At 39.7% G+C, this 27,920-nt stretch overlaps 2 protein-coding genes across 4 annotated transcripts; both read left to right on the top strand.

The window, feature by feature from the left end:
- Positions 1-113: 113 nt before the first annotated feature.
- On the top strand, positions 114-27,920 carry gpt (glutamic--pyruvic transaminase). 3 transcript variants are annotated; one of them, XM_077516721.1, is made up of 12 exons: positions 114-371; positions 5,087-5,273; positions 10,845-10,934; positions 12,229-12,337; positions 14,567-14,700; positions 15,022-15,265; positions 16,386-16,465; positions 16,535-16,671; positions 19,202-19,376; positions 19,458-19,613; positions 23,654-23,766; positions 27,434-27,920. In XM_077516721.1, the coding sequence occupies exons 1-12, from the start codon at positions 304-306 to the stop codon at positions 27,522-27,524; spliced, it is 1,584 nt and encodes a 527-aa protein (XP_077372847.1). In that variant the 5' UTR covers positions 114-303; the 3' UTR covers positions 27,525-27,920. The 3 variants fall into 3 exon arrangements, with proteins under 3 accessions (XP_077372847.1, XP_077372856.1, XP_077372837.1); XM_077516730.1 differs by lacking the exon at positions 114-371 and adding an exon at positions 4,479-4,618; XM_077516711.1 differs by lacking the exon at positions 114-371 and having other exon boundaries at positions 4,690-5,273.
- On the top strand, positions 385-2,662 carry fuz (fuzzy planar cell polarity protein). Its single transcript, XM_077516740.1, has one exon. It carries the CDS (start codon positions 1,230-1,232, stop codon positions 2,520-2,522), a length of 1,293 nt encoding a protein of 430 aa, XP_077372866.1. The 5' UTR covers positions 385-1,229; the 3' UTR covers positions 2,523-2,662.

Raw genomic sequence — 27,920 nt, 5'->3', positions numbered from 1 at the left:
CCTACGCTTCGGTAATGGTTGCGCAAATCCGTTGATTCATCATTCACTCTCTCGCCAGACGATGGCGCAGACACACCCAACAGACCGCCTAGTAGAACAAGTATTAGTAGTAGAAGAAGAAGTGGCCGAAGAAGGCAGATGTCATCATTTTGAATGAAAAGAACACGCTATAAGCATACACACAAACAAACACTGGAGCGCTTACACGAGGGACCGAAGTACAGTCTGCCGACTGTCGTGCGCCTTAAGGCGGCATCGTAACAACGAGTATTACCGCTAAAGGCTGCTTTTGGACCGGTCAAAATGAAACGCTCGCCGCCGACGCCGGTCGAAGAAATGAATCATGGGACCGCGTTGCTGTGGAAACGACGGTAACCCGTTTCCCTTCACCCGGCATGTTCGTTCCCCTTGGCTAAAACCTGCTAGTGGAGAGAAAAAACGTGCACCATTTGCTGCATGATAGTCCTAGTTTGATGTCTGTAAGTAGTTTAATGCTGGTTGTACGGCTCATCCGCCAATGAGTAGCGAGCTAGCATGCTAGCTACATGACTGTTATTTAGCCCCATAATGACTTTCCTACACAAAGCATGATGAAGGGCTGGGCGGTATAATAACATTTTATTTAGTTTCAGTTCCCACATAAATCCGATTTCCAAAGCGATTTATGTCTCTTGCTTATGTAAAAATAAATGTATTTTATTTTTTAATATTGGGGTTATAAAATAGGCTAAATAGTGACAGTGCTGCAAACAACAACAAAAAACAAGTACTTAATGGATGCCCCCAAAAGTATAAATCCGTATTATAATTTCAAACTTATCTTACAATACAACCTTTAAAAATTGATCATAGATGATTTGAGACACATTTGAAAAAATACTATACTATACAACTAGAACTATCCATCCATCCATTTTCTTGACCGTTTATTCCTCACAAGGGTCGCAGGGGGTGCTGGCGCCTATCTGAGCTGGCTCTGGGCAGTAGGCGGGGGACACCCTGGACCGGTTGCCAACCAATCGCAGGGCACACAGAGACGAACAACCATCCACACTCACAAGCACCAACTATAACTACTACTTCCCTATTCGACTGCATTTTTATAACATCTTGGGGGTTTCCTACAGCAGTTTAGAAAGAATGCAAAACAGTGAATTCTTCAGCAAAAAGGTGAAATCGTCTGAGTTACTGCAATTGATCAAAACTAAAAATCGCCCAGCCCTAGCGTGATGTTCCAGGAGGGGTCCATACAGCTTGTATGCCTCACAGCCAGCAGTGGGGTTCCCCTATTCACAAGGGGGGCCTCCAGACAGCTCCCCTTCTCAATCATTGGCTCCCTGAATGGCGTTCACATGTTCGGAAGCGGACAAGGGGTGGTGTTGTCCAGCTGTGAGACCGAGGGCGGCGGGCGAGTGGTGTGGCGAGTCTTCCGGGACAGCGTGATGCTCATCGCCGTGAACGCAAGTCACCAGGCGGGCCAGGGCGAGGACAGCAGCAAAGGGGAGCGCCTGCGTCTCTGGCGCCTTCTGGAGAACGTGTGGAGCTGCATGGTGATGATGCTGGGCCAGGACGAGCTCATCAACGCCAGGAACTTGGAGCGTCTGAAGAGGGACCTGCGCGCTTGCTACGTACTGGTCGACGAGCTGCTGGAGGAGCGGCGCCCGGGCATCCTGGGCTACCTAACGCACTGCGCCGACTGCCTGCTACTTCCGCAGCTGGCCCCGCTCCAGGAGGCCGTGGAGGGCTTCGCCAAAGCCGCCGACAGCGAGTTCGGCTGCCTGCTGATCCACGGGCGCGTCGCCGCCGCCACGGAGATGTGGTGGCGCCTGGCCCCTCTGGAAATAGTCCTGCTTTCCGCCTTAACGCGTGTCCTTTCCGACTCCGGCGCCGCTTCCTGCGACTACCCGGTATTCCTCCCTCAGGGCAGCCCCACCGTGGCCCTCCGCCTCCTCCGCTTCCAGCTGCTCCCCGGGGCCGACGTGTGCGTGCTGTGCGGGCCCACACCCTCCTTGCACAGCGCCGAAAGCACCCTGGTGGGTTTCTGGTCACCCCTGGTGGACACCCTGAGAGACCGCCTCGCCGTCGGGGAACGCTGCCTCCCCGCATCCGTCACCTTACGTCCCGACGTCCTGGCCTTCCTCCTCATCAACCGCGAGAGCCACCGCTCCATCTCCTGCGTGTTCGCCCACCCCAAAAGCGACCCGCCCTCCGAAGATCGCTGCTGGGAGCTTTTGAAGCTCTTCTACATTTTCTGCACGACGCGCTACTTCAAGCAGGAGGAAGCGGAGGCAGACGCCGAGGAGGAGGCGGGCGCCCACCAGGGGACCACAGAAGACTTCGTACGTGCATTCTCCCACCAGCCACTGCAATGTTATTTGGTCACAGAAGAGTGTAAAAGTTTCGCACTGCAGACGCCGCAGCATCAACTCTTCCTGCTAACACCGCTGGCGGCGCCAACGTTTGCGCTGAACACCATCGCCACTCAAACGCTCTCAAGTATCACTGCTGCTACTGGTTTCTAATGACCTGATTTCTGACCTCCACCAAGGCTTTAAAGTTCTAAGATGATTAGGTGCCTTTATTACCCCTTTTATGCTACCTGTAACAGACTTTTTTTTTTCTATACTGTTATGTACAAACAGTAAAGAGACCATCTTCACTGGCCACAGCTGAATTTTGTCACTGAGCTGATTTTTGTATTTTTTTTTTTTAATCCTGAATTAGGACGAGAAGAAAAATATTAGGAGAAACTAACCTTAATTTAAATCAGTAACTGAATTTAAGGATTATTTTTCTGTCTAAAAATTTCAGTGGTAATCTGTCGATTTGAAGGAATCAGTTAATTTAACAAACCCCCCTTATCATCTCTACCACTGTTATTTATTCTCCAATAATGTGTGACGCATGCACTGTAAAAATGGCAAGTGATGTTTACATGAGAAAAGCTAGTAAGGTTTTATTCACTCATAGAAATTCTAAGTAACCTTTACAAGAAAAGTTTAATTAAATTTTCTGAGTGAAAAAAACTTAGTTATACAGTATTCACTCGCAAATTGTAAGTACATTTTACAAGTAGTGTTTAATTAGAATTTCTGAGTGAAAATGTTTTACCTGTTTTTTTTCCCCAAGTAAATATCACTATTTTTCTCAGTGTGCAAGGTAACTCATAAATTACTAAGAGTGTACTAGTCACTATTACTAAAAATAGAAACAAAGTAAAACTACTCACTTACCAAAATGGCGACCACATATGACTCACTGGCCGTAATCTAATGGGATCCGATCCAAAGATGATAATGCTCAGGTTTGATTGACACTGTCAACAAAGTATTCATTTCACAATATGTTTAGTATTGCGGAAGACTAGATCTTTATGATGAATTGTATATGCTGTCTATGTGGAACCATGTGAAGAGTATTATGATAAAAATGCAATCAAAATATGTTTTTTTGATTCTTTTTTTTTTTTTTTTTGTCATTTTGCGATTTTCTGCATTTTCAATATAACAAAGAATTGTAATAATGTCGCGTGTAGTAGTTGACACAAAAACAGCCGGAGCACAGACGTATACCCAGTTGAAAACATGCAGTAACCCAAAAAGAGGCTGCACACAATCGATGTAATTTAAAACATTAGTACAACGAAAGACTGAATGATTCGTAAATGCAGTAAGCTATTGTTAATATATTTTTATAATATTTTAAATATGTTCTCCTAAGGACAGTAGTTTTTGTTCTGTTATTTTAATAGGGATGTTAGATACTACTACATTTTTATTTTTATTTATTTTTTATTTTTTCCAGACCGATACCAGTATGAGTACTCAACTCTTGAGCAGTCATGGCATAAATTTAAATGAATAACTGCAATAGATGATTTTTTTTTTTTTTTTAAGTGCATGAAATTAATGGCACTTTTGTAATCTTCGAATTTCTAGTTCTTGATTGTAAAACAGCCACAATAGGGCGACCGAACTGGTATCGGCCAACCATCGCCCATCCCTATATTTTGATATGTATACGTTGATGATATTCTAATAACGGCTGATAAGGACTACCTGGAAAATCAAAACCATAATAATTATGTGTTATCAAGACTCATTGCTTCCCTTGAAAGGGACTATTTAATTGTAATAGAATGATTTTGTTTACTTTGGACGTAATAGAGCTCAGATTAGATTTTTTGGGGAAAAGTTGTGAAATCAGTTATGATCTAATTTAAAAAAAAATAAAAAAAAAATTAAACAGGTGTGCATTCATCGTCCATAAACACTATCAATTTCTCCAAAGTTATTCAGCTGAAGACCCGTTTTAGAAATTTGTTGATCCAAATTTGGTAAAAACAAAACAAAAAAAAAACAAAAAAAACACAGCTTATTGTCATAATAACATCGTAAAAGATGTGAATGAACTAATAAAAAAAAAAAGAAAAAAAAAAGCTTTATCTAAATAAAAGGGAGTGAGTGCAAAATAGGAGGAGCATCCTTCCCTGCTTATTTGCAGTAGCCGGGGGGGAAAAAACTCTTTCACTGTCTCCGTGATGCGTTGGCTGTCAATCTGACTCTGTGAATTGCTTCCAGCCTCATCGCCACGTCAGGGTCCAAAAGAACCGAGCCTGGTGCGTTGGATAGCGGTCCAGAAGGGGGGGGGATACCACACACACAAAACAAAAAGGGGAGGGATACGCTTTGCTTGAAAGCGTTGCCATGTGTGCAGAGTGCCTTCCAAATCCCCCCTCTTTTTCCAAAAAGAAAAAAAAATCACAGTGAATGCTTGGGAACATCTCGGGGATATTTTTTTTTGTTCCACCATTTTATTTTTAAGGAAGTTTGGACTTCCACCGTGATCAAAGTCCAAAGGGACTCTCGTTCAAGGTGGCGGCTGCACTTGCCCGGTTTATCGTTGAACTTCTCTCTAGTTAACCCCACTAAAGTTTATCAGGGGAAAACATGGCAGCGGCGATGATTGGGAGGCTGTCACCCGGCAAAGTTGCCCGCCTCAGTTTGACTCGAAGTCTGGGTGAAGCGTTAGCCGTTAGCGGTGTGCCCGCGGTCCGTTCACTGACCTCTCCCGTTCTGTCCGCCAGAGCCATGGCCGGCTTGAGCGCCACGCGGTGCGGGCTTGCCAAGGAGAGCGTGACCGAGAACGGAGCCTCGCCGCGGGGCAAAGTGCTGACCATCGACACCATGAACCCCACGGTGAAGATGGTGGAGTACGCCGTGCGGGGGCCCATCGTGCAGCGGGCGGTGGAGCTGGAGAAAGAACTCTCCGAGGTAAGTCACTTTTTAATCCTTGAATTGACTTTTACCGTGTTTGTTGTAACTGTAAATAAATAACTTTCTACTTTAATTGGCTGTACTAATTGGTCGCATTATTAGGTACACCTCAAAAGGCTAAAAATCTGATCAATGCTAACTTTTATTTGACACTGTCACTGAGCTATTCATAGAACAATAAACAATAGAGCAATAAAGGCGCTCTACTGTAGTTTGCGTCATACTGGGTACAGGTAGGTTGCTTATTTAGCCATTTGGCATTGGAACCAGCGCAAACTCACCCATGGGCCACTTCACAGTGCACATTACGGCAACATTTAATTAAGCTAACCATTTGAACACCTTTATATACAGTAACTTGCACCATGATGAAATGCTACACTTGTGTCATAACTCAATTTCATCTCTACTGCATCCTCAGCTGACACTATCCTATTGTTTGTGTACACATCTGGTGGCACCCTGAAAAATGTAGAAACTTTTGGTTGTATTGATGAAAACTGTTTTCCTCTTTATTTCACTGGGATAACTCAACTTCATTATTCTCACAATGCAGCAACAATTTTGTTTCGGGAATTGCTCGCATCTTGCTATAAAACGAGCGCGATGTAAGATTGTATATTCCATTGCTTTCGAAAGAAAGGTGGAGCAGATGGAAAAGTAATGTAAGATTAAGCATTCTGTCGTTTTTGAGCTCATAAGGTAAGATTCACAAAGAATTGCTTTAAATCACATACAACTTTATCATGAGACATTTCTGGTAATAAAAAGAGTACACCAAATTCTATGTTGAGTATAGCCAAACTGGTGTCCGAGGTAGACGTTGACATTTTTCTCAGGATTCCCACTGGATGGGAGTCAACTTTACCCTTAATCACGGGGTTGAGACAGTACAGGATGAAAAATACACGGGAGCAGACCGGAGCGAGATAATCCAGTAGTAATGGCTCGGACAGATTTTATTTATTTATTTATATTTTAAGTAATGTAGTTGACCTCTAAAATGGGATCGGTACGGGAGTGGGAGTTATTCTGAACAGGAGCAAGACTGGATTGGGAGTAGTTTTCACTTTTCTGTGGGAGTGGGATGGGTGTGAAAATCCACTCCAGTGTCCGTGGGCAATTTGATTTCCGCCTGTTTAATATAGCGGCAAATTTCATTCAATTGATCAGTAAACATTGATGCCTTACTGCAGTCATATTACATCACATAGACCACAGCCTACCAAAGTGGTATTAACAGCATTTGACATACGCATGCAATAGAAAATAAATAGTGTGTTATTTATTTATTTTTTACACCGTTTTTAATTTTGCTAGACAGATCAATTCATTTTGACATGTTTACAAAGTTAACTGGGGTCACATCAATAAATTTGCCCCTCCCCCCTCAGAGACCGAGCAGATAACGACCAGCCGGAGTGGGCGGGACTTATTTGGGATCATTCTGTTTTATTAATGGGACATTTGATCTTAAAAAGTGTGCCCTACAAATCTTGCAATTAACTCTCTAATTATAGAAATCAGTAATGAATAAAATGGGGGGAAAAAAGATCTTCAGTGTTATGGATTACACATTATTTTGTGCTGGTTCTTCAGTGTTCTAGGACCATAAACATGCTTACATAACATTTACAATAACTTGACGTCCTTGTGAAGAATAGCACCCATTTGCTCATGTGCCACCTGAGCTGCAATCTCAATGACAGACTTGTGTTACCACTGGGGTGAAAATGGACGAGGTATATTTACTCTCTCCTGCTAAAAGCTTCTTGCGTATCTCATTGCCACTTCAAAAATACCCCCTGATGATGATTCGGCGGGTTATCACTTGGACGCTTGCACCCATATCCTCTTGGCAAAGTCCACCTGTTGGTTAATCATTGAGGTCTTTATCCCAACAGGGGCCTCGAGCGATGTTTCAAAATCTGTTCAACTGCTGATTTGGACATTATGTAGCAGTTTTCCCCGATGGAGAAATAGTTAAACGACTAATGACGCACCTGCTGCCTGTGTTTTTCTCACAAGTCTTTGCTGAGTGGGAAGACTGTCAAACTATCAACTTCTTTAGTGAAATCGCCTGGTGGCCTAGTGCCTCGCAGTTCAGAGTTTGAATCTCAGCTCTATAGCTTTGCATCGATTTCTCCAGGGACTACGACGTCCTCCTAACATTCAAAAACATGCATGTCAGGTTCATTGAATGGTGGCATGCGTGCCATGTGATTGGCTGGCAGTCAATCCAGGTTGTATTTAGTGTCACCACTTTTTTGACTGAGTGCGTCTCCATTTTCTCATCTTGATCTTGTTATTGCAACACTCTGATGGGACAGAGTGCATTCTGCTGTAAAAATACACATGTGTGTGTGGTCCCGTTGAGTGGCCGACCATCCTGCAGGGAGGGACAGCTGTGACCATTGAACCTGCGGCAACCTCCTCTGGTCTTCAAAAGACAGGGTCAAAGGCTCGTTTTTATCGCACCTACTTGGATTGATTTCACAAAGTGTTGTATTGCATTGGGAATCGGATGATAAACGCAAAAGAAGCCACGCCATTTGTTTGACTTTCAAGTAGGGATGTAACAATAACGGCAATATCGTGATATCGCGATATTAAAACTCACAATATATTGTTGTTGCCATGTCACGATATTAAAAGCAGCACATATATTAATAAAAGTCAGGTTGATTTCCATTAATGCAGTTCTAGCACCCTCTGGTGGCCAGTTTTTTCGTGCAGTTTAATTTTCACAGGGCATGTTTTGGACCTTCCATGTTTAAAATCCACGCTAATGGTCAGATGAAGGTGAACGTAATATGCTTGTGAACCGATTCAATCAACTATTAATTTCTTAATTAATTGATCATCAGCTTTCCCAATTATCGATCAAGGAAATGTAGTCCAATGCCCAACTTTACTGTGTCAAAATGAAGACAAATTTTTGTCCACATTAATGTATATTTTCACAAGCCTTGTTCATCAAATTACCGGTATATAAAAAAGCTTGTTGCCACCAGTTGGCAAGTATCCCACTAAAGGCTCCCTGCACATGCACTTTGTACATTGCTGCCTTTGTTTTGTCCTCATGGGCATGCAAGCTCATAATCAACTGGGGCACACAGACAAACACACACAAGGCTTTTCTTGTCCGTCTTCCCACGCGTTCTGACACAATGAAGGCTTGCAGACCCTTTTTAAAAAAAACAAAAAAAACAAAACACCTTTCTACACATTCAGTAACCTTATTCCAAAGTGTTCCACCAATGTAGCGTCCACCTACTGAGAGCAAAAAAATCAGCTGCAACGAACTGCACCTGCCGAAACAGGCTGCAGAGTAATCAAAATTATCATGTTAATACATCTACAACCATTGTAATTTGTGTGTTTAGACTGTTGAGTGGCAGCAGGCAGACAAAGCCTCACATAATATCGGCTAAAGTAGTTTGCTGCGTAAAAGAGTTGCCTTACAACCAAAAATAGACAAAACAAGAAAGTTCATATAGTTTGTGTATTTAGGTTATGAGCCGATTGATGTTGACTGGCAGCAAGCAACCAAGGCCTGGCTACTGTGCTGCCTAAACGGGTTGCCTGAAAAATACAAAATAATGTAAACAAAGTTAGTCCATTAATATTTCTTCAACTTGAGTAATTTATTTATTTATTTTTTTTAGGGTTTTAATGCTGCTTTGAGTGTCAACAACCAGCCACGGACGCACATAGTATTAGCCTGATTAGTTAGCTGTCTTAACTTGTCGGGTTGCCTTACGAACAGGAAGTAAAGAAAATTGCTGTAAATACCCCAGCAACTTAATTTGTAATTTGTACAGCCAATAGTGTTGGCCCGACTACTTTGCGACCTTAACTGTTTGCCTGAAAAATAGTAAGTAAACTACGTTTGCATATTAGCTCTACAATTTTGTAATTTGTATTTTTAGGTTATTAGTGTTGTCTTTGGATGCTTTATTGACTTATTTGCATTCAGCAACAACATCCAGTGGGCACAACATACCTGACGTCACAAGTGCTACATATGGAAATGAGGATGTTTGATGTTAAAGGCAATATCCATCCATCCATCAATCAATTTTCTCGGCCGCTTATTCCTCACAAGGGTCGCGGGTTAAAGGCATAATGGGAATATAATTTGTTTCAAAAATTTCCAAGGACTCAGCTGGATTTTCGCAGCTGTGGTCTTTATTTGCTCACTTGACATTGATGACAACTCAAGGTACACCGCTGTCATGAAACTGCCGGTACTCTCTCTCTGTTCCTCCCTCACTTTTAAAGGGCAACACGTTTAAAACAATGAACTACTCATTAAATGTCACTAAAAGTGATAAATGAATTCCACTATCAATATTTTGGGCTACCGTGCCACTGTCTAGTAATACTTTGTGCAGCGGACTGAAGGCGGGCAAGCAAGAGGTCGTTTTGAGTCCTGCCATAACCCACCGTGGTCTGACTTTGGGGTGTGCTGCACTCCGGCCAACTGGATTGGCCCAGAATCTTTTTTTCTCTGACGAATGAGGCGGCACCAGACTCACATTTCCTCCGTTTAATCGGAACAAACAGGCCGTTTTGATTTCAGGGGAATGTTGAATGTGAAAGTTGCCCTCTTGTGCGCGTGTGTACGCAAGTCCGTGTTTGTTTGGACACTGTCAGTTAATGTTGTTTTTAACTCCCTCCTGGCTTGCTGCTGCTCGAGACTACTACATAAACTTTACATTACAGCCCTGGAAAACAGACCGCTTTACGTTTATGGGTGCCATCAACCCGGCCCCCTTCCTAGCCATCACTTAGGAGGTTAAAGCATGTCTGTGTAATGTATGTTATGTTTATGTTTCATGATGCATGAGGGAGAATCATTTTCAATTCTGTTCACATTATTCAGTCCCCTCCAAAAGTATTGAATACTTTAATTTGAAGCCACCTACCCACTTTTCAAGTAAACAAAATGGAACAGACGTTGTTCAATTAAGTTAACGTGAATAGCATTTAATATTTGGAGGCTTTAACCCTAACTTGCAATAACTAGTTCAAACCTTCGACTGTCTTCACCAGACATTCGTCATTTGAAATGCTTTTCCAAGCAGCCTCTTTCAGTTCTTTTTTGTTTCTGGGGCTTTCTTCCTTCAGTCTCCTGTTCACGAGGTCAAATGTGTGCTCTATTGGGTTATTGTCCGGTGATTGGAAAAACAAAAGAATTGTCCTTGTCGTTCCAATAGTTTTGGAGGAGGCTAATATATATTTATATAAAAATATTTGAAAACATATGGTAGGTTGAACATAAATGGTTAATAAATGGTATACTATGTTAGCCAAGCCGACAAACTCACAGCCACTTTAATTAATCCCAGCATGTGTTTTTCAGTGGTATGCCTGCAGCTGCACTGCTCTCTCTTTTTTTTTTTTTATGGGCCACAATCTGTTAGCGTTTAAGTTTGAGTTCTGTCCAAGTGCTGGAATTTAGCAACAAATTGTCAGCCAAACAACAACAAAAAAAGTCAAGACACAAAAGAAAACTTGACTTGTATAACCTAGATGGTATTTGTTTGTGTTTGTGTCACGCAGGGGCGGAAGAAGCCCTTCCAAGAGGTCATCAAAGCCAACATTGGTGACGCACACGCCATGGGCCAACAGCCAATCACCTTCTTTCGACAGGTTAGCTCCTCCCTTCATGACATTTTTTTTTGTTTTTATTCGACATAACCAACATCAAATACAATACAAACAAATTAAGCACCACAAAATGTTACACACAAGTCGATTACAGCACATTTCAAGAAACATACACTTAAAAAAAAAAAATAAATAAAAAAAATAAATTGAACAAAAAAAAAAGAAAAAAAAAAGAACAAGGGTCAGTGTTACATATTGTCAAAATTAAAGGATCCCATAAATCTTTTAAATCAAGACAAAGTCATTCAAAAAAACTTCAAAAGCAAGGGCATTTTTCTGATTCATAAACCTTAACGATTTTTCAAAGAGACAGATCTCATTCTTCAAGTGAGCCATACTAGGATTTGTTTAAAAAAAAAGAAGACATTTGTGAATAAAGTGTTTACTCAATACAAATGGCACTTGGCACTTCATTTATATAGCGCTTTTCCACCTTTAAGGCACTCAAAGCGCTTTACATTTTGACTACCCATTCACCTACTGATGACACAGCATCAGGAGCAATTGGGGGTTCAGTATCTTGCTCAAGGATACTTCGACGTGATCACAATGGCCTGGGATCGAACCCACAACCTCTGGTTTGGGAGACAACCACCATACCACTGAGCCACGCCGCCCAATACAAGCAAGACATTGACACCAAAGTCAACTTTCCTATCGTGAATATTCATTCCAAATTGTATCTCTTTCATCGACAGCCCATTAAATTGAATACCCTTGTGTTGCAGCCAATCTTGAAAGTCCTTCCAAAACCTCTGAATCACATTACAAGAAAAAAAAAGACCCTTCATGACATTAATCCTTTAAATGAGAGTATTGCGCCTTTTTTTTCTTTTTCTTTTTTCTTTTTTTAACAACTCCTTCAAGCTCACATCTACACGCAGACACTAACCACTACATTTTATGCTCACACTGTGTTTATGTGTTCAAAAATGTTTCCAATGTGTTGAATAAGTGTGTTTTGATGAGTTTAAATACAATGGGCTCTTTGCACTAATCCACTACTTCCTGATCTCAACACCAGTCCTTCATTTCCTGTCTTTCATGAGTGGACAAGCTGATTAATCCAGGTGTGCCTGATCTCAGTAACTACAACAACATTGGCCAGACACACCTTGATTAATCAGTTTGTCCACTCATGAAAGACAGGAAACAAAAACGTGGTATTCAGTTCAGGAAGTAGTCGAAGAGCCCATTAAATTAAAATAACATCATGTGATTTGACATCGATACGTCCTTTCACTTTAACACGGCCTGTCTCCGTGTTGCTTTGAAGGTGCTGGCGCTTTGCTCCTACCCCGAGTTGCTCAACGACAGCACATTCCCAGAGGACGCCAAGAGTCGAGCGCGCCGCATCCTGCAGGCTTGCGGTGGCAACAGTATGGGTGTGTTGCGCTTGTTGTATTTTATCCAGCATGGACAACAAGCTTTTATGTACATGACAGACATTTACGCCACTTGTGCTCCTCCTACTCAGAGCAGGGGGTCAATTTGTGGTGCCGCGTTGTCATGGCGACTTGTAGTGGGAATTCTGGAGCAGGGGTGGGCAACCACGGGAGGTTATTCTTACAGTTTTGTTGAACGTTTGACACAGCCCACTATGTAATTCTTAAATTTAATCCACATATGCTCAAAATTATTCATCATAAACATTTGTTCAATCATTCATTTTTATTATTTGTTTAATTAGTATGGAGGAGTTGAATGATAGTCATGATTTTAAATGTACCAGTTAGACTTGTAATGTAGAGTTGGAACCAGGCTTATTATAAGTTTTGGAATTTTTCATTTAAATTAGTTTTGATTTCGTTTTGAGTTTTGTTTCTTAAATTTTGTTAGTTTTAATTAGTTTTTAAGGCGGTTCTGTTAGTTTTGATTAGTTTTTGTTATTTAATAAATGCTTCATTTTAATTTTAGTTAGTTTCAGTATTAGTTTTAGTTTAAAAAAAATGTGTATGACTTGTGCGCAATATTCAAAAAACACCATGGGAGCGACGTCATCTGAAGGTACTTTTGTATTGGCTGCTGCTAGATGACGTCATTTCTGTGTGGCACATTTTCAAACGTCCTTATTCCAGTTAATAATATCCATCCATCCATCCATTTTCTTGACCGCTTATTCCTCACAAGGGTCGCGGTGGGTGCTGGAGCCTATCTCAGCTGGCTTTGGACAATAGGCGTAGGACACCCTGAACTGGTTGCCAGCCAATCGCAGGGCACACAGAGACGAACAACCATCCACACTCACAAGCACACCTAGGGACAATCCGGAGCGCCCAATTAACCTGCCATGCATGTCTTTGGAATGTGGGAGGAGACCGGAGTACCCGGAGAAGACCCACGCAGGCACGGGGAGAACGTGCAAACTCCACCCAGGAAGGCCAAACTCCACCCAGGAAGGGTGCTGCTGTTGTGTGAGGGGGGCACAACATCACACACAGGACAATGATGAACACCTAACTAAGTCCTTTCAGAAACAGTTAATCACCACCCCAGTTAATATCAAAATAAATAAATCTACTTAAAATTACATTTAAAATCATCCCCAAAGGCTCAAGCATTAAATTCATTACCAAAGACTAAAACAAAGGGCATTTTTGCTATAATTATAGTTTTAGTTAGTTTTGTAAACATAAAATGTAGTTTCGGGTGGCACGGTAAGAGAGTGGTTAGCCCGTCCGCCTCCCAGTACTGAGGACGCAAGATCGAGTCCAGGCTTTGGCCTTCTGGGTGGAGTTTGCATGTTCACCCCGTGCCTGCGTGGATCTTCTCCGGGTACTCCGGTCTCCTCCCACATTCCAAAGACATGCACGGCAGGTTAATTGGGCGCTCCAAATTGTCCCTAGGTGTGCTTGTGTGTGTGGATGGTTGTTCATTTCTGTGTACCCTGTGATTGGCTGGCAACCAGTTCAGGATGGATGCCGCCAACTGCCCGAAGCCAGCTGGGATAGGCTCCAGCACCCCCGCGACCCTTGTGAGGAGCTAGCGGTTCAGAAAATCGATGGATGGATATTTCTAAAAATAAAAAAATTACAACTGGAATGTGTCAATAGGAAACGTTTTCCCACTTATTAGTGTATGATAAGTTATACAAGTATTAAATAATTGAATGACTTAAAAAAAATAAAATAAATATAAATGAACTTAAATAGCTATAATAAATAAACTGGCACTCGAGAGCCGTCTGCCAAGTTGAAGAATCTCAATTTGGATCAGAACCAGATTATAGGCAAGTTTTTATTCATTTATTTATTTATTTATTTATTAATACCTTAAAAGAAAATGTGTTATACAAATAAATAAACCAGAATATAGTCCTTCACTGATCCCAGAATTCTGCATTTGCATTGAGAAATGTAGGAAAATAATATAAAATGCTGAAAAATCTTGAGAATGTAAACAAATGAGGAAAACGAATCCTGTTTTCCACCTTTATTCCAATCAGCATGTAAAATCTAACAGGCATCTAAGCGGAGACAAATTCAGCAAGAAAATTGCATCATATCGAGAGGCATTGAAGACATTTTGGTCATTTCAGGGACTAATTCTAAGAATTAATAACAACCTGACACTTCACTCTAACTGCCTTTGTTGTCTATTTTTCTCTCCTTCAGGTTCGTACAGTGCCAGTCAAGGCATCGACTGTGTGCGGCAGGACGTGGCCCGCTACGTCCAGAAAAGGGACGGCGGCGTGTACTGCGACCCCGACAACATTTACCTCACCACAGGGGCCAGCGACGGCATTGTGGTAAATTTTGATGTATTTATTTTTAGTCAATCAATCAAGAAAAGTACTTAAAAAGTCATCTTCACCCTCTTTTCAGTGGCTGGTCAGTTGTAGTAGCATGATTACACCACCAGAGGTCACTGGTGGCTCATGTTAGTGAGCTTGGTGTTTTAAACCAGGGACAGATTTAATGTTTTTTACAATCCAATCATAATTGCAGTAGTGTACCTTTCTGGTTACTGCAATACTACCATGCTGTTTTTTTCTGTTACTGTCATAAAATGCTATCATACATTGTATACATTTTACGCCAGTGTATTTCTTTGTGATTGTTTTGTTTAGACGATACTCAAGCTTCTGGTGTGCGGCGAGGGCGCGGCCCGCACCGGCGTCATGATCTCCATCCCGCAGTACCCTCTGTACTCGGCTGCGCTTGCCGAGCTAGGCGCCGTGCAGATCAACTACTACCTCAACGAGGAGGCCTGCTGGAGCTTAGACATCAGCGAGCTGCAGCGGGCTCTGGACGAGGCGCGGGGCCACTGCAACCCCCGAGCCCTGTGTATCATCAATCCCGGGAACCCCACTGGTAAAAGACCCTTTAGTGTTCGTTTTTGAATCAAAGCATTATTTCTATGGGGATAAAACAAAATTGAGCTGAATATTAGTGATTTTTAATCACTCAGAGCTCACCATCTAACTGTAGTCTGTCGTGATGACAGCTGAGGCGTCGCCATGGCAACTGAGTAAACTCACTCAAGAGAAAGATCGTCTTCGTTAGGTTTGTCAGATCATGCTGCACATTCTCTAGTGGCCGCTTCAAACAAATTGCGCCAAAGAGGCTCTAAGTAAAAGTATATGAAATAAACTAAAATACTAGGTGGTAATTTAATTGGTTTCTATTATGCAAGGTGGTTCATTCATTTATCATGAGAGGAGCAATTGCATGGATCATGATGTGTAAATAGCATGTATGGATGTGCCCATGCACAACATGACTATTTTTTTTTTTTACCAATATTTTTACTTTGGGGTAGTTCTGTTTATTTCTATTGTGCAAGCAAGGTGGTGGGTGGCCGATATGTGCCTGTGTATGTCAGTGTGCTTTCGACTTTTTCTTTTTTTCTTTTTTTCTTTTTTAAGTGTGGACATGGGGTGTCAAGTGGGCCCAAGCATGATTAAAACCATGATTAAAACATTTTTAGTGGGAGAACTCAACATGGAGTTTTTTTTTCTTAACTATGTCGAGTAACCCTTGTAGTATTATTATTATTATTATTATTATTATTATTACGTTATTTAACCCCACTGGTGTTTATTTATTTATTTGTTTATTTATTTATTTCCAAAAATAATAAAAAGTTATTATTATTTATATATTTTTGTTTATTTATTTTACTATGTTGAGTAACCCTTGAATTGTTTAATCCTAACTGGTGTTTTTTTATGTGTATTTTTAGACGTATTTATTATTATTATTATTATTATTATTATTATTATTATCTTGAGTTATTTAACCTTAACTGGTGTTTGTTTATTTATTTATTCATTATTATTAAAATAATGTACCAGTTTTATTATTTATTTTTGTTTATTTTACTACGTTGAGTAATTTGTATTGTTTAACCTTATCTAAATTTGAGAAGTGCCACTAGATGGCTCCAAAGCAACGCAACCACCTCTGGCTCAGCGACCCTCTCTGCCCACAGGCCAGGTGCAGAACAGAAAGTGCATCGAAGATGTCATCCGATTCGCCGCCAAGGAGCGTCTGTTCCTCATGGCTGACGAGGTAACCGCTTGGCAATTCTTAAACAAACACGTGTGAACGTCCTTAGTCAGACCTTCATCTTCTTTGCAGGTGTACCAAGATAACGTATATGCCGATGGGTGCCAGTTCCACTCGTTCAAGAAGGTACTCTTTGAGATGGGGCCCGAGTATTCCAACACGGTGGAGCTGGCGTCCTTCCATTCCACCTCCAAATGTTACATGGGAGAGTAAGTGAGAGCTCTTGAGCCGATTTTCTAACAAGTACTACTCTGATTTCTGCATCTTTCTTTTCTTTTTTTTCCCTGTTTGTTTCCGATTGAAAGGGACCCAAAACATTCAGACACAACTGTTTCGGGACCTTTCTGTAAAGTAATCGGATTCGGTTTGCTCTTGTAGGGTGAAGTTAAACAGGCTGCATTGTTGATTGAATCAAAGATCGAAAAATGTCATTCTTGTCAAAATTACGATCACAAAATTTGATACAAGTAAAAAACAAAAACAGTTTCTGCTGTTTTTACACAATATAGTCTTCTCAGATCCCTTGATACTCTGCTACAATTTATTTATATTAGCTGCATATTTCCAAGAACAAATTTACATTTGAGCTCTTAAAAAAAAAAAAATCTCTTTAGTGAAAAACATTGGCTTCTTGCAGTCAATGTCAATCAAAATCATTACTTTTACACCATAGCAAGCAAGCAAACATTATGGATCATTACGATGTCTGGTAGGCCTATAGCACTACAGTTATTATGTTTATGCGAGACAGCAATATATAAAAATACAAATGCAGAAAATTCAGGAATGGAAAGCAGAATTTGGAGTTCCCCAGGGATTTATTCTAGCCACCCTTTTGTTATTTATTTATATTAATGATTTTGTTTTTTCTTCACGGGATATTCAAAAACTTCTTTTTGCCGATGACACAAATTTGTTCGTGTGACATAAACACATTGATTAGCTTGAAAAGCTCCTGAATGCACAACTAGCGAATGTAAACAGAACACTTGGTTTTAATGTAATAAATTATCTTTGAATATTAGCTTGTCTTCTGCATGCATAAACATAAATCATGACATGAACATTGAACATAACTAGATGCTAGACCTATTTAAAAAGTTGTTCGCAAAATGTCCATATTGATTAATCTATTTAAAAAAAAGCATAGAGATGAGTTGGTTCAAAAATTACCAAAAACTCAAAGGATTTGTATTTTTTTTTTTTTTTTTAATTAAGACAATTGCTCCCATTAGAGACGTTGTTATGCTTGTATGGATCACTAATTGATCCTTATTTGACCTATTGTAATATTATCTGGAATAATATTAAGCTACGTGTACTGCCAAATTACTCATATTGCAAAGAAAAAAAACACACGTAAGAGCAGTCCCCTGGTCTAGCTATAATTCTCCTACAAATGCTGTCTTCCATTGATATAGACAGTCTCTTAAAGCTTCCCAAATGTAAACCTTTTCACAATCTATGCACAATGCATGATGTGGTTCACAAGCTAAATTCTCGTTGGGGTGAATTGAACTTGTTCCACTGCACTCTTCCTCTCACCTACAAAATACTAGACAATATTTAAAAGGGAAATATAGGAAATTAAAATGTACTTGTCTTAGCAATGATATGAAACAATCTGCTTCATTTTCCATATTTAACTCATTTGCTCCCAATGACGTGTAAATACGTTTTTTTTATGTTTTAAGTGCCCCAAAGACTTATTTATACGTTTTTTTGTTTGTTTTTTGGTTTTTATGCTAGAGCATACAGAAGGCTTTGATGCAGCCTCTCAACTGCAAAGAACGGTTGCAGAAATGGTAGTTATTACACAAACGGCCAGCAGGTGGCAGCAGAGCAAACCAGGGCCATCTAGAAAAAAAGCTCAATTACTTACAATTTTAAATAGATTTGTGAAAACTGATTAAACTTAGCTCTCTTCTAATGCTAATTTCTGCAAAACCGAAATAGATAGAAACATACTTTTTTTTCCCTGATGAAAGAAGAGACTTTAATCTTTCTTTTGGTAGGTTCCATGCTTTTATAGCAATTGGCACAATATTCTGTGGGCCTTGCAAAATTAGTTAAAATCCAGTAAAACAGCCGGGAAGGAACAGGATTGCTTCTGTGAAAATGGCTGGGAGTGAATGAGTTAAAAGCAGTTATGCATCTGAAGGTTATGTGGCCCAGTTATTCTGTGTTGAAACTGTTGTACACGAAGGTTATAACTTCATACAAAATTTACATGAGCATGCTTTACCGGATCTGTTTTAGGACCGCACTGGAAAATTATGATTGACATGGAAATGAACCCAATTATGTCAGTGCAATGTTAAAATTGGTTAGGTGGTGATCTGCTGGACCCCTTTTTGTAAGCTTAGAGCTTCAAAGTGAGTCTATTTTTTATAACATGAATGGCTTCTCAGCAATATCTTTGTCTTGTTTCCGGATACAACAAAACGTTTAGAAATGTGAAGGATTAAGATATTTTTGTGTTATTGTGCTTTTTAGATGTGATTTGAATTAATCAGCCATCAATTGCAGTATGCAAAATGTGGTGTCGGCCATCTGTGACAATTGATCACTGATTGGCTGTTAGCTCACAAATCAGTACTATATGAGAGTAGACAAAAGCAAAACAACTGCAAGGAAAATGTCATTATCTAGAAATTGATCTCAGCAAAATGTTGCTTTTTACTTGTTCCTCCAGTCAACACTACTCACTTTTGCATTTCGCATGTTTCCCTCCACCAGGTGTGGCTTCCGTGGCGGCTACATGGAGATCATCAACATGGACGACGAGGTGAAGGCCCAATTGACCAAGCTGGTGTCGGTGCGCCTGTGCCCACCCGTTCCCGGGCAGGCGCTGATGGACCTGGTGGTCAACCCGCCGCAGGCCGGAGAGCCGTCGTATGACAAATTCATGAAGGTCTCGTCGACGAGATGAATCAAATTTGTTTTGATGGACTTTTCTGCGAGTGTTTTATTTGTTGTTTTTCTTGCCATTCAGGAGCGCACGGCCACCCTAAGTGCCTTAGCAGACAAGGCCAGACTGACAGAGGAGGTGCTTAACACTGTGCCTGGCATTAGCTGCAATCCTGTGCAAGGAGCCATGTACTCTTTCCCTCGTATTAGCATTCCAGAGAAGGCTGTCAAAGAGGCCGCGGTAAGTTTATCACTAGGAAAAAAAAAAAAAGTATTTAGTAGGGTTGTGAAGGAATCGGGGGTGACTCGAATAGAGATGCCAATTGGTTGTGAAAAATCGAACACCGAAACAGAATTTTCAGATTGGAGTCAGAATGGGTCATAGCAATGTCGTGTGTATTGTCTAATGATAGACCGATATGGCTTTCTTCAGGGCTGATACCGATTATTAGTTGTCAAGGAGGCCGATAACCGATATTTCAAGGCGATATTCATTTGCAGTAAAAGAGAAAATAAAAGCGTAAAAAAAAAAAAAAAATTAAACATATTAAGAATAGAAAGTTTTGTTTAATTAAAAATTAACAAAAATTGTAGTAATTGTAGGGAACTTCCAGGGTCATCAGCATGTGTTAAGCTAAATTTAAAACTAAGCAAGTAAATAAATAAATAAATAGATAGCTTTCTACTGTAAATAAATTTTTCCAAAATTTCAACGTAATTTCTTTTTTTTAAAATTATTATTATTATTATTATTATTATTTTTTATAAATTAAAAAGTGTTGGGACTTCCCAGTGGCAGCAGTGACAAATGTATACAAAATTAAATGTATCTAATTTTGGCTTTTCGTCAGGGTTCAAAAGATCTTCGCAGACAGTGAAAAATTGTCCGAATATGTTTGAAATGTCTTTGCAACAAGTAAAAAGTGTATATAAACATCTTACAAATCCTGATGAAAGCACAAAATTTGCTACGTTCGCAAGCTTTCGCTGCTCAGTGAGATTCCAGCTTTATCGGCCTTCATATTCGTAAAAAGGCCGATGCCGATATCTGTCAACATGCCAAATATTGATAATCGGCCCGGCCGATAATCGGTCTATCCCTAGTACTGTCACAGAGGAATGTTTGAATGGCTACAATTGCGGTTCAGTATGTGTGATGTATGGATGTGAGTGAGAGTGACACGCGTCGTGTGAAAAGTGCGCTGCCTTTGAGACGGACATCCAGAATCGTCTGTGCGTGAGTTGGAATATTTAGCCAGCTAATGAGCATTAAATTCAACTGTTAAGCAGTCAGGACCCAAGACGGCAGGTTAGCTTATTGCTAGCTAGCTGGTATGACGCAATACAGATGGGTTTACTTGCAAGTTTAAAGTGGAAGTCAACCTTCAACATTTCTTGCCAACAATATGTTATATGTGACCTTACGAGTCTAAACATGACATTCTGATGAATGTTACATTTGTGGAATATGAGTTATGAAGCAAACTCCAGCCATTTTTATCCATCTCTGCTTCAGAAAAAGGTGAGCTGCGATTGGTCGTTCTGAGCAAATGTGATGTCATTTTCAGTCGGCAGCAAGTGGCAAAATGGCCGCCCCATGAGATGGATACAAACGGCTCGATTTTTCTTCATAACTCATATTCCAGAAATGTAATTGACTTTTAAACCAAAACGGAAAACCTTAGGTTAACATTGCTCAACGCAAATGCACTTCATTTACCATTTTGCTGGGAGTCTGAAGTATTTTTGGGGGATTTCGGCTTTTTTGGATACTTGCGCATAAACGTAAACACGAATGACAAACGCAGATTTTGGGTGCAAGTCTGAGCTCGATTATTTGGACCTACGTTTGTTATTTTTCCTCTGTAGGGAAATGAAATGTTGCCATCATAAAATCATTATAAACTATCCAGGCAATTTCTCATGTAACATCCACCCATCTATTTTCTGTAGCGTTTATCCTCATTAGGGTGAGCTGGAGCCTATTACAGCTGAATTTTGGTGAAAGGCATTGCATGCCCTCGGCTGGTCGCCGATGGAGTCAGATAGCCGTCATAAAGATGTATGCGTGACCTCACAACTGTGTGGCAGGCATGCTAACCACTAAGCTACCAAGCTGCCACCCAATAAAATGTGTTTTAAATTGCAGATAGCTCAACTTGCTAATGTTTGTGTCGTAACAGCAGCTCCGACTACAATTTGTATACAAACAAGTAATACGTCCACTTTAGTGCCAAATCCCACAAAGCCTTCATTGAATACATTTGCACTCTTTCACAACACGAAGCTGTGCTAAATAAGCTCTTTAATGCCACACGGTTGTTCGCAAAGAGAGAGAATCTGATTAGCTTCCCACATGAAAAGGTCAGCTGACCCGCCGATTGATCCTCGTTAACTTCCCCCCGGTGTCCGAGCGGCCCGATCGCTTGCCGTTGGCTCTCCGAGCGAGCAGCGGCTTGTTTAGCGGCCACGCCATGGGACATAGTTAAAGCGAGCGGCCCGAGTAATCCATTAGGCGTCCTCGTACATTGCCCGTCGTCTCGGAGCGGAATCTATTGGTTTCCTTCAAAGCGTGAGGTCGCCGCCTGAAGTCTCTGAAGGCTGCTCCTGCATCCGAGCGACCCTGGACGAGAGAAAGTGCGCTTGTTCCCCACATGGAGGCTGAACGACAATCGCAAATAAGACTCAAGAGCTTTTCAGGCTTAATTAATTCATTCACCTGCTGGTTAAAAAAACGAGTCAATTTGCTTTCATTTGCGCCCACTTCACAATAGAATGTTTAATCCGAACCCTTGTAAGTTTTTGTAAGCAGATAAAAGTGCATTCAGGACATGGAGGACTTTAAAAATATAGTGTGTACCAAAACACAACAACTACTTGGGCACTCAGTACAACTTACATTTCTGCCAAAGGCCAAATAATCCCAACAACAATTGTCAGAAAACTGAAGTGTCTTCTCTGTAAAACTGTTTAATTGCTTCAGGCAGTAGTTTTCCACCAGTTTGGGAGCACCAGAGGACTTCTGCACAAGGTGCCACAAAATTGGATTGGATACCTAAAGAATTTACATGTACTTGTTTACATTGTTTACATTTGCCATTCGACATGCAAAAATTGACTCATTGCAGATTTTATTTTGGGGATGAACGCCCATCAGTCCCCGAAAACCCTTATTTATTTGACATTTTTGTGCCCAATAGCTCAGATAACAACTGTGGCACTATTTTGTGGCATAGGTTTGTGTGCCAAGGAACTATGTTGAAGTCAGTTGAGGGTCTTCATATAGTGCAGGGGTCAGCAACCTTGCCTGTCAAAAGAGCCATTTTAGGCCAAATAAATTGAAAAAAAAAAAACTGTTTGGAGCTGCAAAATATTTCAATATTTTTTTAACGTTTTTTTTTTTTTTTTTTTTTCATTCATTGTTTTTCACGTATTTTTTTAGATTTTCTGCGTTTCCGGAAATTGTTGGACGTTATGGCTATTTTTTTTTTCTTTTCTTCTATCAATTTTTGAAATTTTTGTCAAATCTGTGTAATTTTATTTTCTTCTTTTGTTTTTGGACATTTCATGGTTACTTTTTCTTTCTTTTTTTATTTTTATGACATTTTATTTTCTGCCTTTTCTGAAATAAATTTTCTGACTATTTTGACAATTTTGTGGACATTTTAGGGTAATTTCCAGGATTTCATTTTTTGATTTTGGAAATGTTATAGTTACTTACCGTAGTTATTTTCAAATGATTTTGTTTCTCCCTTTTTTATTCAATTTTCAGATTTTTTGTTTTTGTTTTTGTTTTTTGTTTTTTTCAATTTCATGGACATTTTATGGCAATTTTTTTACTTTTCCTCTTCCTTTTTGGACATTTTAAGGTACCGGTAGGTTCATCTGCCTTTCGCCTCTCTTTTTCTGACAACTTAAACATTTGGACTGACATTTTTTTTAATATATAATTATGAACTACATAGATCATGAATTATTTGCATCATTGAGCATTTTTATTATATCGCCAACCTCCCCACAATTGAGTGATATTTATATATATTTTTTATATGTTTCGTGACGTTTGGATATAGTTTGGAAATTAATGAACAATTTGCTGCTACATGTGATTGCATCCTGAAGTCTTTTGTCTTACAACTTGGTGAAGCAGCATGCGGCTAGTTATCCACAGTTGTTTTTGTACAACCTCAACTACAGACAGACAACTCTGGTGATTTCCTGTTTGTGTCACAGTAAAATAGAATGTGCAGTTGTGATAAATGTGTTGTGTTTGTTTTTAAGGGAAAAGGTCAACAGCCCGACATGTTCTACTGCATGAGACTGTTGGAGGAGACGGGAATCTGCCTTGTTCCTGGGAGCGGCTTTGGCCAGAAGGATGGGACCTACCACTTCAGGTAAGAAAATCACACATACTGATAATCACGCCAAATTTGAGTATTTTTTTTCCTTTCCAACATAAGTCAATACCGGCCTGATTGTGTTCAAATGGATTAACCCCCCAGAAATTAGGCCGAAAATCGCAAATATTAAACGGCTTATATAAAAAAAATATATATATATCCTTAATTATGTGTATGGTCAACACTAAGTTTGGCCAAGCCACAGACTCCATAATTGTGACCTGAAACGGAACAAAGAGAGGCTTCAATGTTGCCAAACTACAAATTGAGGAGCAACTAATTGGGTGAAGTCTTTGTGTACTGTGTCTGCCAAGTTGTTTACCACAATAATGACAAGAACAGTTTGCAACTGCAATGTAGTTAACAGTTAGTGTAGCGTCATCTGTTTCATCCTGCACTACTACTAGTACTTCATTATATTTTATGGCTTTTTTTTTTTAAACTTATCTTTATTTAGATTTGTACATTTATGGCATTTTGTCATACTAATATCTCTGATTTTAGGATTTTTTGGGGTCACTTTTGTTATTTTTTCCATTTTGTTCTTGGCTTTATTCTCTCTTACAATTCGAAAAGAAATTTTGTAAAATAAGTATTGAAATATTGTAGTTTAAGTATTGAGTGATTTTTTTCCCCCACTGTTATTATTTCTAATGGTTATTTAACAATTTAATTACAAAAGGCATATTTTTAGACCATTTACTATTTAAAGTCTCTCTTTTGTTAATATTTTCTGGCAACTTCTTTTTTTCCCCACAATTATTTTACCATTGACAATTAGTTTGAAATATGATTTTTAAATCATGAGTTAGTCAACAGTGAGTTGGGCAGCACGGTGGTGACTGGTTAGAACGGCCGCCTCCCAGTGCATAAGACTTGAGATTGAGTCCGGGCTTCGGCCTTCCTGGGTGGAGTTTGCATGTTCTCCCCGTGCCTGCGTGGGTCTTCTCCGGGTACTCCGGTCTCTTCCCACATTCCAAAGACATGCATGGCATGTTGATTTAACGCTCTAAATTGTCACTAGGTGTGATTGTGAATGTGAGTGGTTGTTCGTCTCTGTGTGCCCTGCGATTGGCTGGCAGCCGGTTCAGGGTGTACCCCGCCTACTGACTGAAGCCAGCTGGGATAGGCGCCAGCACCCCCCGCCACCCTTGTGAGGAAAAGGGGCTAAGATGATGGATGGATGGATGGATGGATGGTTGGATGGATGATTTATAAATTGTCATCTTTTTTATTTCCCCCCACCTTTAATATTTTCATTATGGTTATTTTTTTCTTGACTTTTTTTTCCTTTTAATGTCAAATAAATTTCATAAAATAAATGTTGCAATATTGTAGTGTGAGGGATTAAGAGAGCCCCACTTTTAAGTATATCTTAAAATAAAAAAAAATGGAAAAAATATTTTGTATATATTATTTAACGGCATTGTATTAATTTGAAATGATAACAATAGTGATTTGATGATTATGTTTTTGCATTTTTTTTCTTTCTACCTTTATGTTTTTTTGTGTACGTCTGGTTGCACTTTGGCACCACACTGCTTCTCACATGTTAGACTCGGTACTACAACATATATTGTTATGTCATCACGAGTACACCACACACTATAAGCACCATCATGCAGTTTTTCCTCATGTGTGTAAAAATCCCCATGTTGTCCTCATAAATGAACTTTTTCGAAAGGCATCTTAATTAATTCCTCTATGAATTTGAGCCCAAAGTTGCTAATTGACTCTGCAAGTATGGATCAATTGTTTTTGTATCCTGCGCTACAAAATTGGGAAGAGAAGCTTCTTGCTTTATCGTCGCTATTGAACCACTTCTCTTAACGGTGATCCTTCAAAGTCGGGGGAAATCTTTAAACGCTCCGCTGCTGAAGACGCATGGCTCGGATTTAACAACGTGCTTGCTCCCTGACAGGCCTCCTACGGATGTTAAAAGGCGGGCCAAAAAGACTCTCGCGCTACAAAGGTTTATTTGAGAAGGACTTCAATTCTGACTGGACGACTTTTCAAGGGCTTAATGTTCTAATTACCTTGCAAGGATGATGACAAGAAACTTGTGTAATTGTGCTTGAAGGAGAACATGCTTTAGTTTGTTTTTATGGAGTGTGACACAGTAAAGTAAAAATGTAAAAAAATAAAAATAAAAAAATAAACTAATTAAGTAAATTAAGAATTTCGTGTCTACATACGGTCCCCTCCAAAAGTATTGGAACAGCAAGGTCAATTCATTTTGTTTCTGTTGTATTTGTCTTTCACATTACATGATAAACATGTGACAAAAGTTGAGAATTCAATTTTTTTATTTTATGGTATTTACAGTGAATATCATTGAATATTTGGTGGTAGAACTCTTATTCGCAATAACTGCATCGAGCCTGCAACCATTGACTTCAAATGCTTTTCCAAGACTTTACTGCGGCCTCTTTTAGTTCTTGTTTGGTTCGGAGGCTTTCTTCCTTCGCTCTCCATGTATTATTAATATTGTATTTTATAAAAATATACAGACTAGTATTGACAGAATATAAAGAACACATTATGTGTTTCACTTCAGTATGTGCTGCTCCACCTGTGCCTGCCTTGGCCACCAGGTGGCAGTATAATACAGACACAGTGAAAGACATGAAGAAGAGTTTCACAACTGACTCACTCACCTGCAGAAGTGTTTTTGCAGATGATGAAGAATGAATCGTAAAGATACACCATTTTTTTAATTTTGTTTTTTCAGGGCCGATAGCAATTATTAACTCTGACTGCCAAACGTTATCCAAAAAAACAACAACCGTGCCAGCCGATTTGCAGCATTTTCACTCATCTTTCAAATCAAACAGAATATTGTGCGTTATGACGACAAAAATATGGCGGATACCATATGAAAGATTGGATTCCATTTTTTTTCATGAGAAAAAAAGTATGTTTCTACCTTATTCCGTTCTTTCGTAAGCACTATTTGAAATTAGGTCATTTCAGTGACATAAGTGAAACTAAAAAAATATTAAGAGAAAAACAGGCTTTTTGTGAAAAGATAAAAAAAAATTGTACAACTGACTTTGACACTAATATTTTTTGTTTAGTGACAAGGCATCATTGCACAAGACGTTGCGCTGCCCATTAAGATAGGAAAAAAACAACAACTAATAAACGTAAATTAAAATTTTTTGGCGGCATTCATTAGGATTTTAGAATACGTCATTGACGTTTTTGGTGGTCAAAGAGTTAATAATCTAGGAGGCTAATAACTGACATTTGAAGCCGATATCTATTTTCAGTAAGAACAAAAATATTTGCGGCAAATTTGCAAATATACAAACTGTTGTGTTGATGTGAAGTGAGTTGAAAATGCAGTCAGGTCACTTGTCTCTGAAATCATCCAGAAAATAATGTGAAAATTAGCACGATGGCGTTCATCTAATCTAGTTTTTAACTAATCTTAGAGATTATTTTTTTTTAGACAAATACTTTCTTTTCAAGTAAAGGCAAAATCCTCTTACCTTATTACACTTCAACCTTCGTCAGAGCTGTCACACTTGTGTGTCGTATCATAAAAACAGATGATTGGGTCAGGAAAGACTTAAAAACAGGGTCGGGGAGCCAAATTTCAAAAATATTTGTCTAAAATTAAATTTCTCTCTTTTTTTTTTTTCTTTCTTTTGTACAGGATGACCATCCTGCCTCCCACAGACAAGCTGAAGATCCTCCTAAGCAAAGTGAAGGAGTTCCATCAGAAGTTCACCAAGCAGTACTCTTAAGTCCCCTACCTTTTTCACACACGCGTTTAAGAACTTTTGCCAAATTCCCAATCCTCTATTTTTTTTTATTTTTTTTTTTAAGTGCCTTCACGTTGACTCTTTCTATTGCACTTCCTTCCTCCACGTGGATGTCAGCTGACGTCTAGACAAGGGCACTCAAAACTTAAGATTGCGTCAGAATTGTTGTACAGCGTGGATGGTGAGTATGGAAGAATACGTGCCAAGGTTTTTTTTTGTTTTTTGTTTTTTTGTTTTTTTTTAATTAAAAAGAAAAATGCAATTAATGCTGCTGAAAGAAACAAACCATGAAGTATTCATCGCTGCAGGCCGTACGTGACTGGGGAAATATGCGGCAAGTCTCATTTGCATGACCAAAATAAATGTCATTCTCCAGCA

The sequence above is a fragment of the Festucalex cinctus genome, chromosome 1, assembly GCF_051991245.1.
Source record: "Festucalex cinctus isolate MCC-2025b chromosome 1, RoL_Fcin_1.0, whole genome shotgun sequence".
Taxonomy (NCBI): domain Eukaryota; kingdom Metazoa; phylum Chordata; class Actinopteri; order Syngnathiformes; family Syngnathidae; genus Festucalex; species Festucalex cinctus.
The sequence above is the reverse complement of the archived record's forward strand: the minus strand, read 5'-3'. Positions and strand labels throughout refer to the sequence as shown.

Bases quoted from the DNA above. Each gene is read 5' to 3' on its own strand.
- fuz (XM_077516740.1), top strand. From the start codon at position 1,230: ATGTTCCAGGAGGGGTCCATACAGCTTGTATGCCTCACAGCCAGCAGT.
- gpt (XM_077516711.1), top strand. From the start codon at position 4,950: ATGGCAGCGGCGATGATTGGGAGGCTGTCACCCGGCAAAGTTGCCCGC. The intron at 12,338-14,566 runs GTGTGTTGCGCT...TCTCTCCTTCAG, and splicing joins TTGCGGTGGCAACAGTATGG to GTTCGTACAGTGCCAGTCAA. The intron at 15,266-16,385 runs GTAAAAGACCCT...CTCTGCCCACAG, and splicing joins CAATCCCGGGAACCCCACTG to GCCAGGTGCAGAACAGAAAG.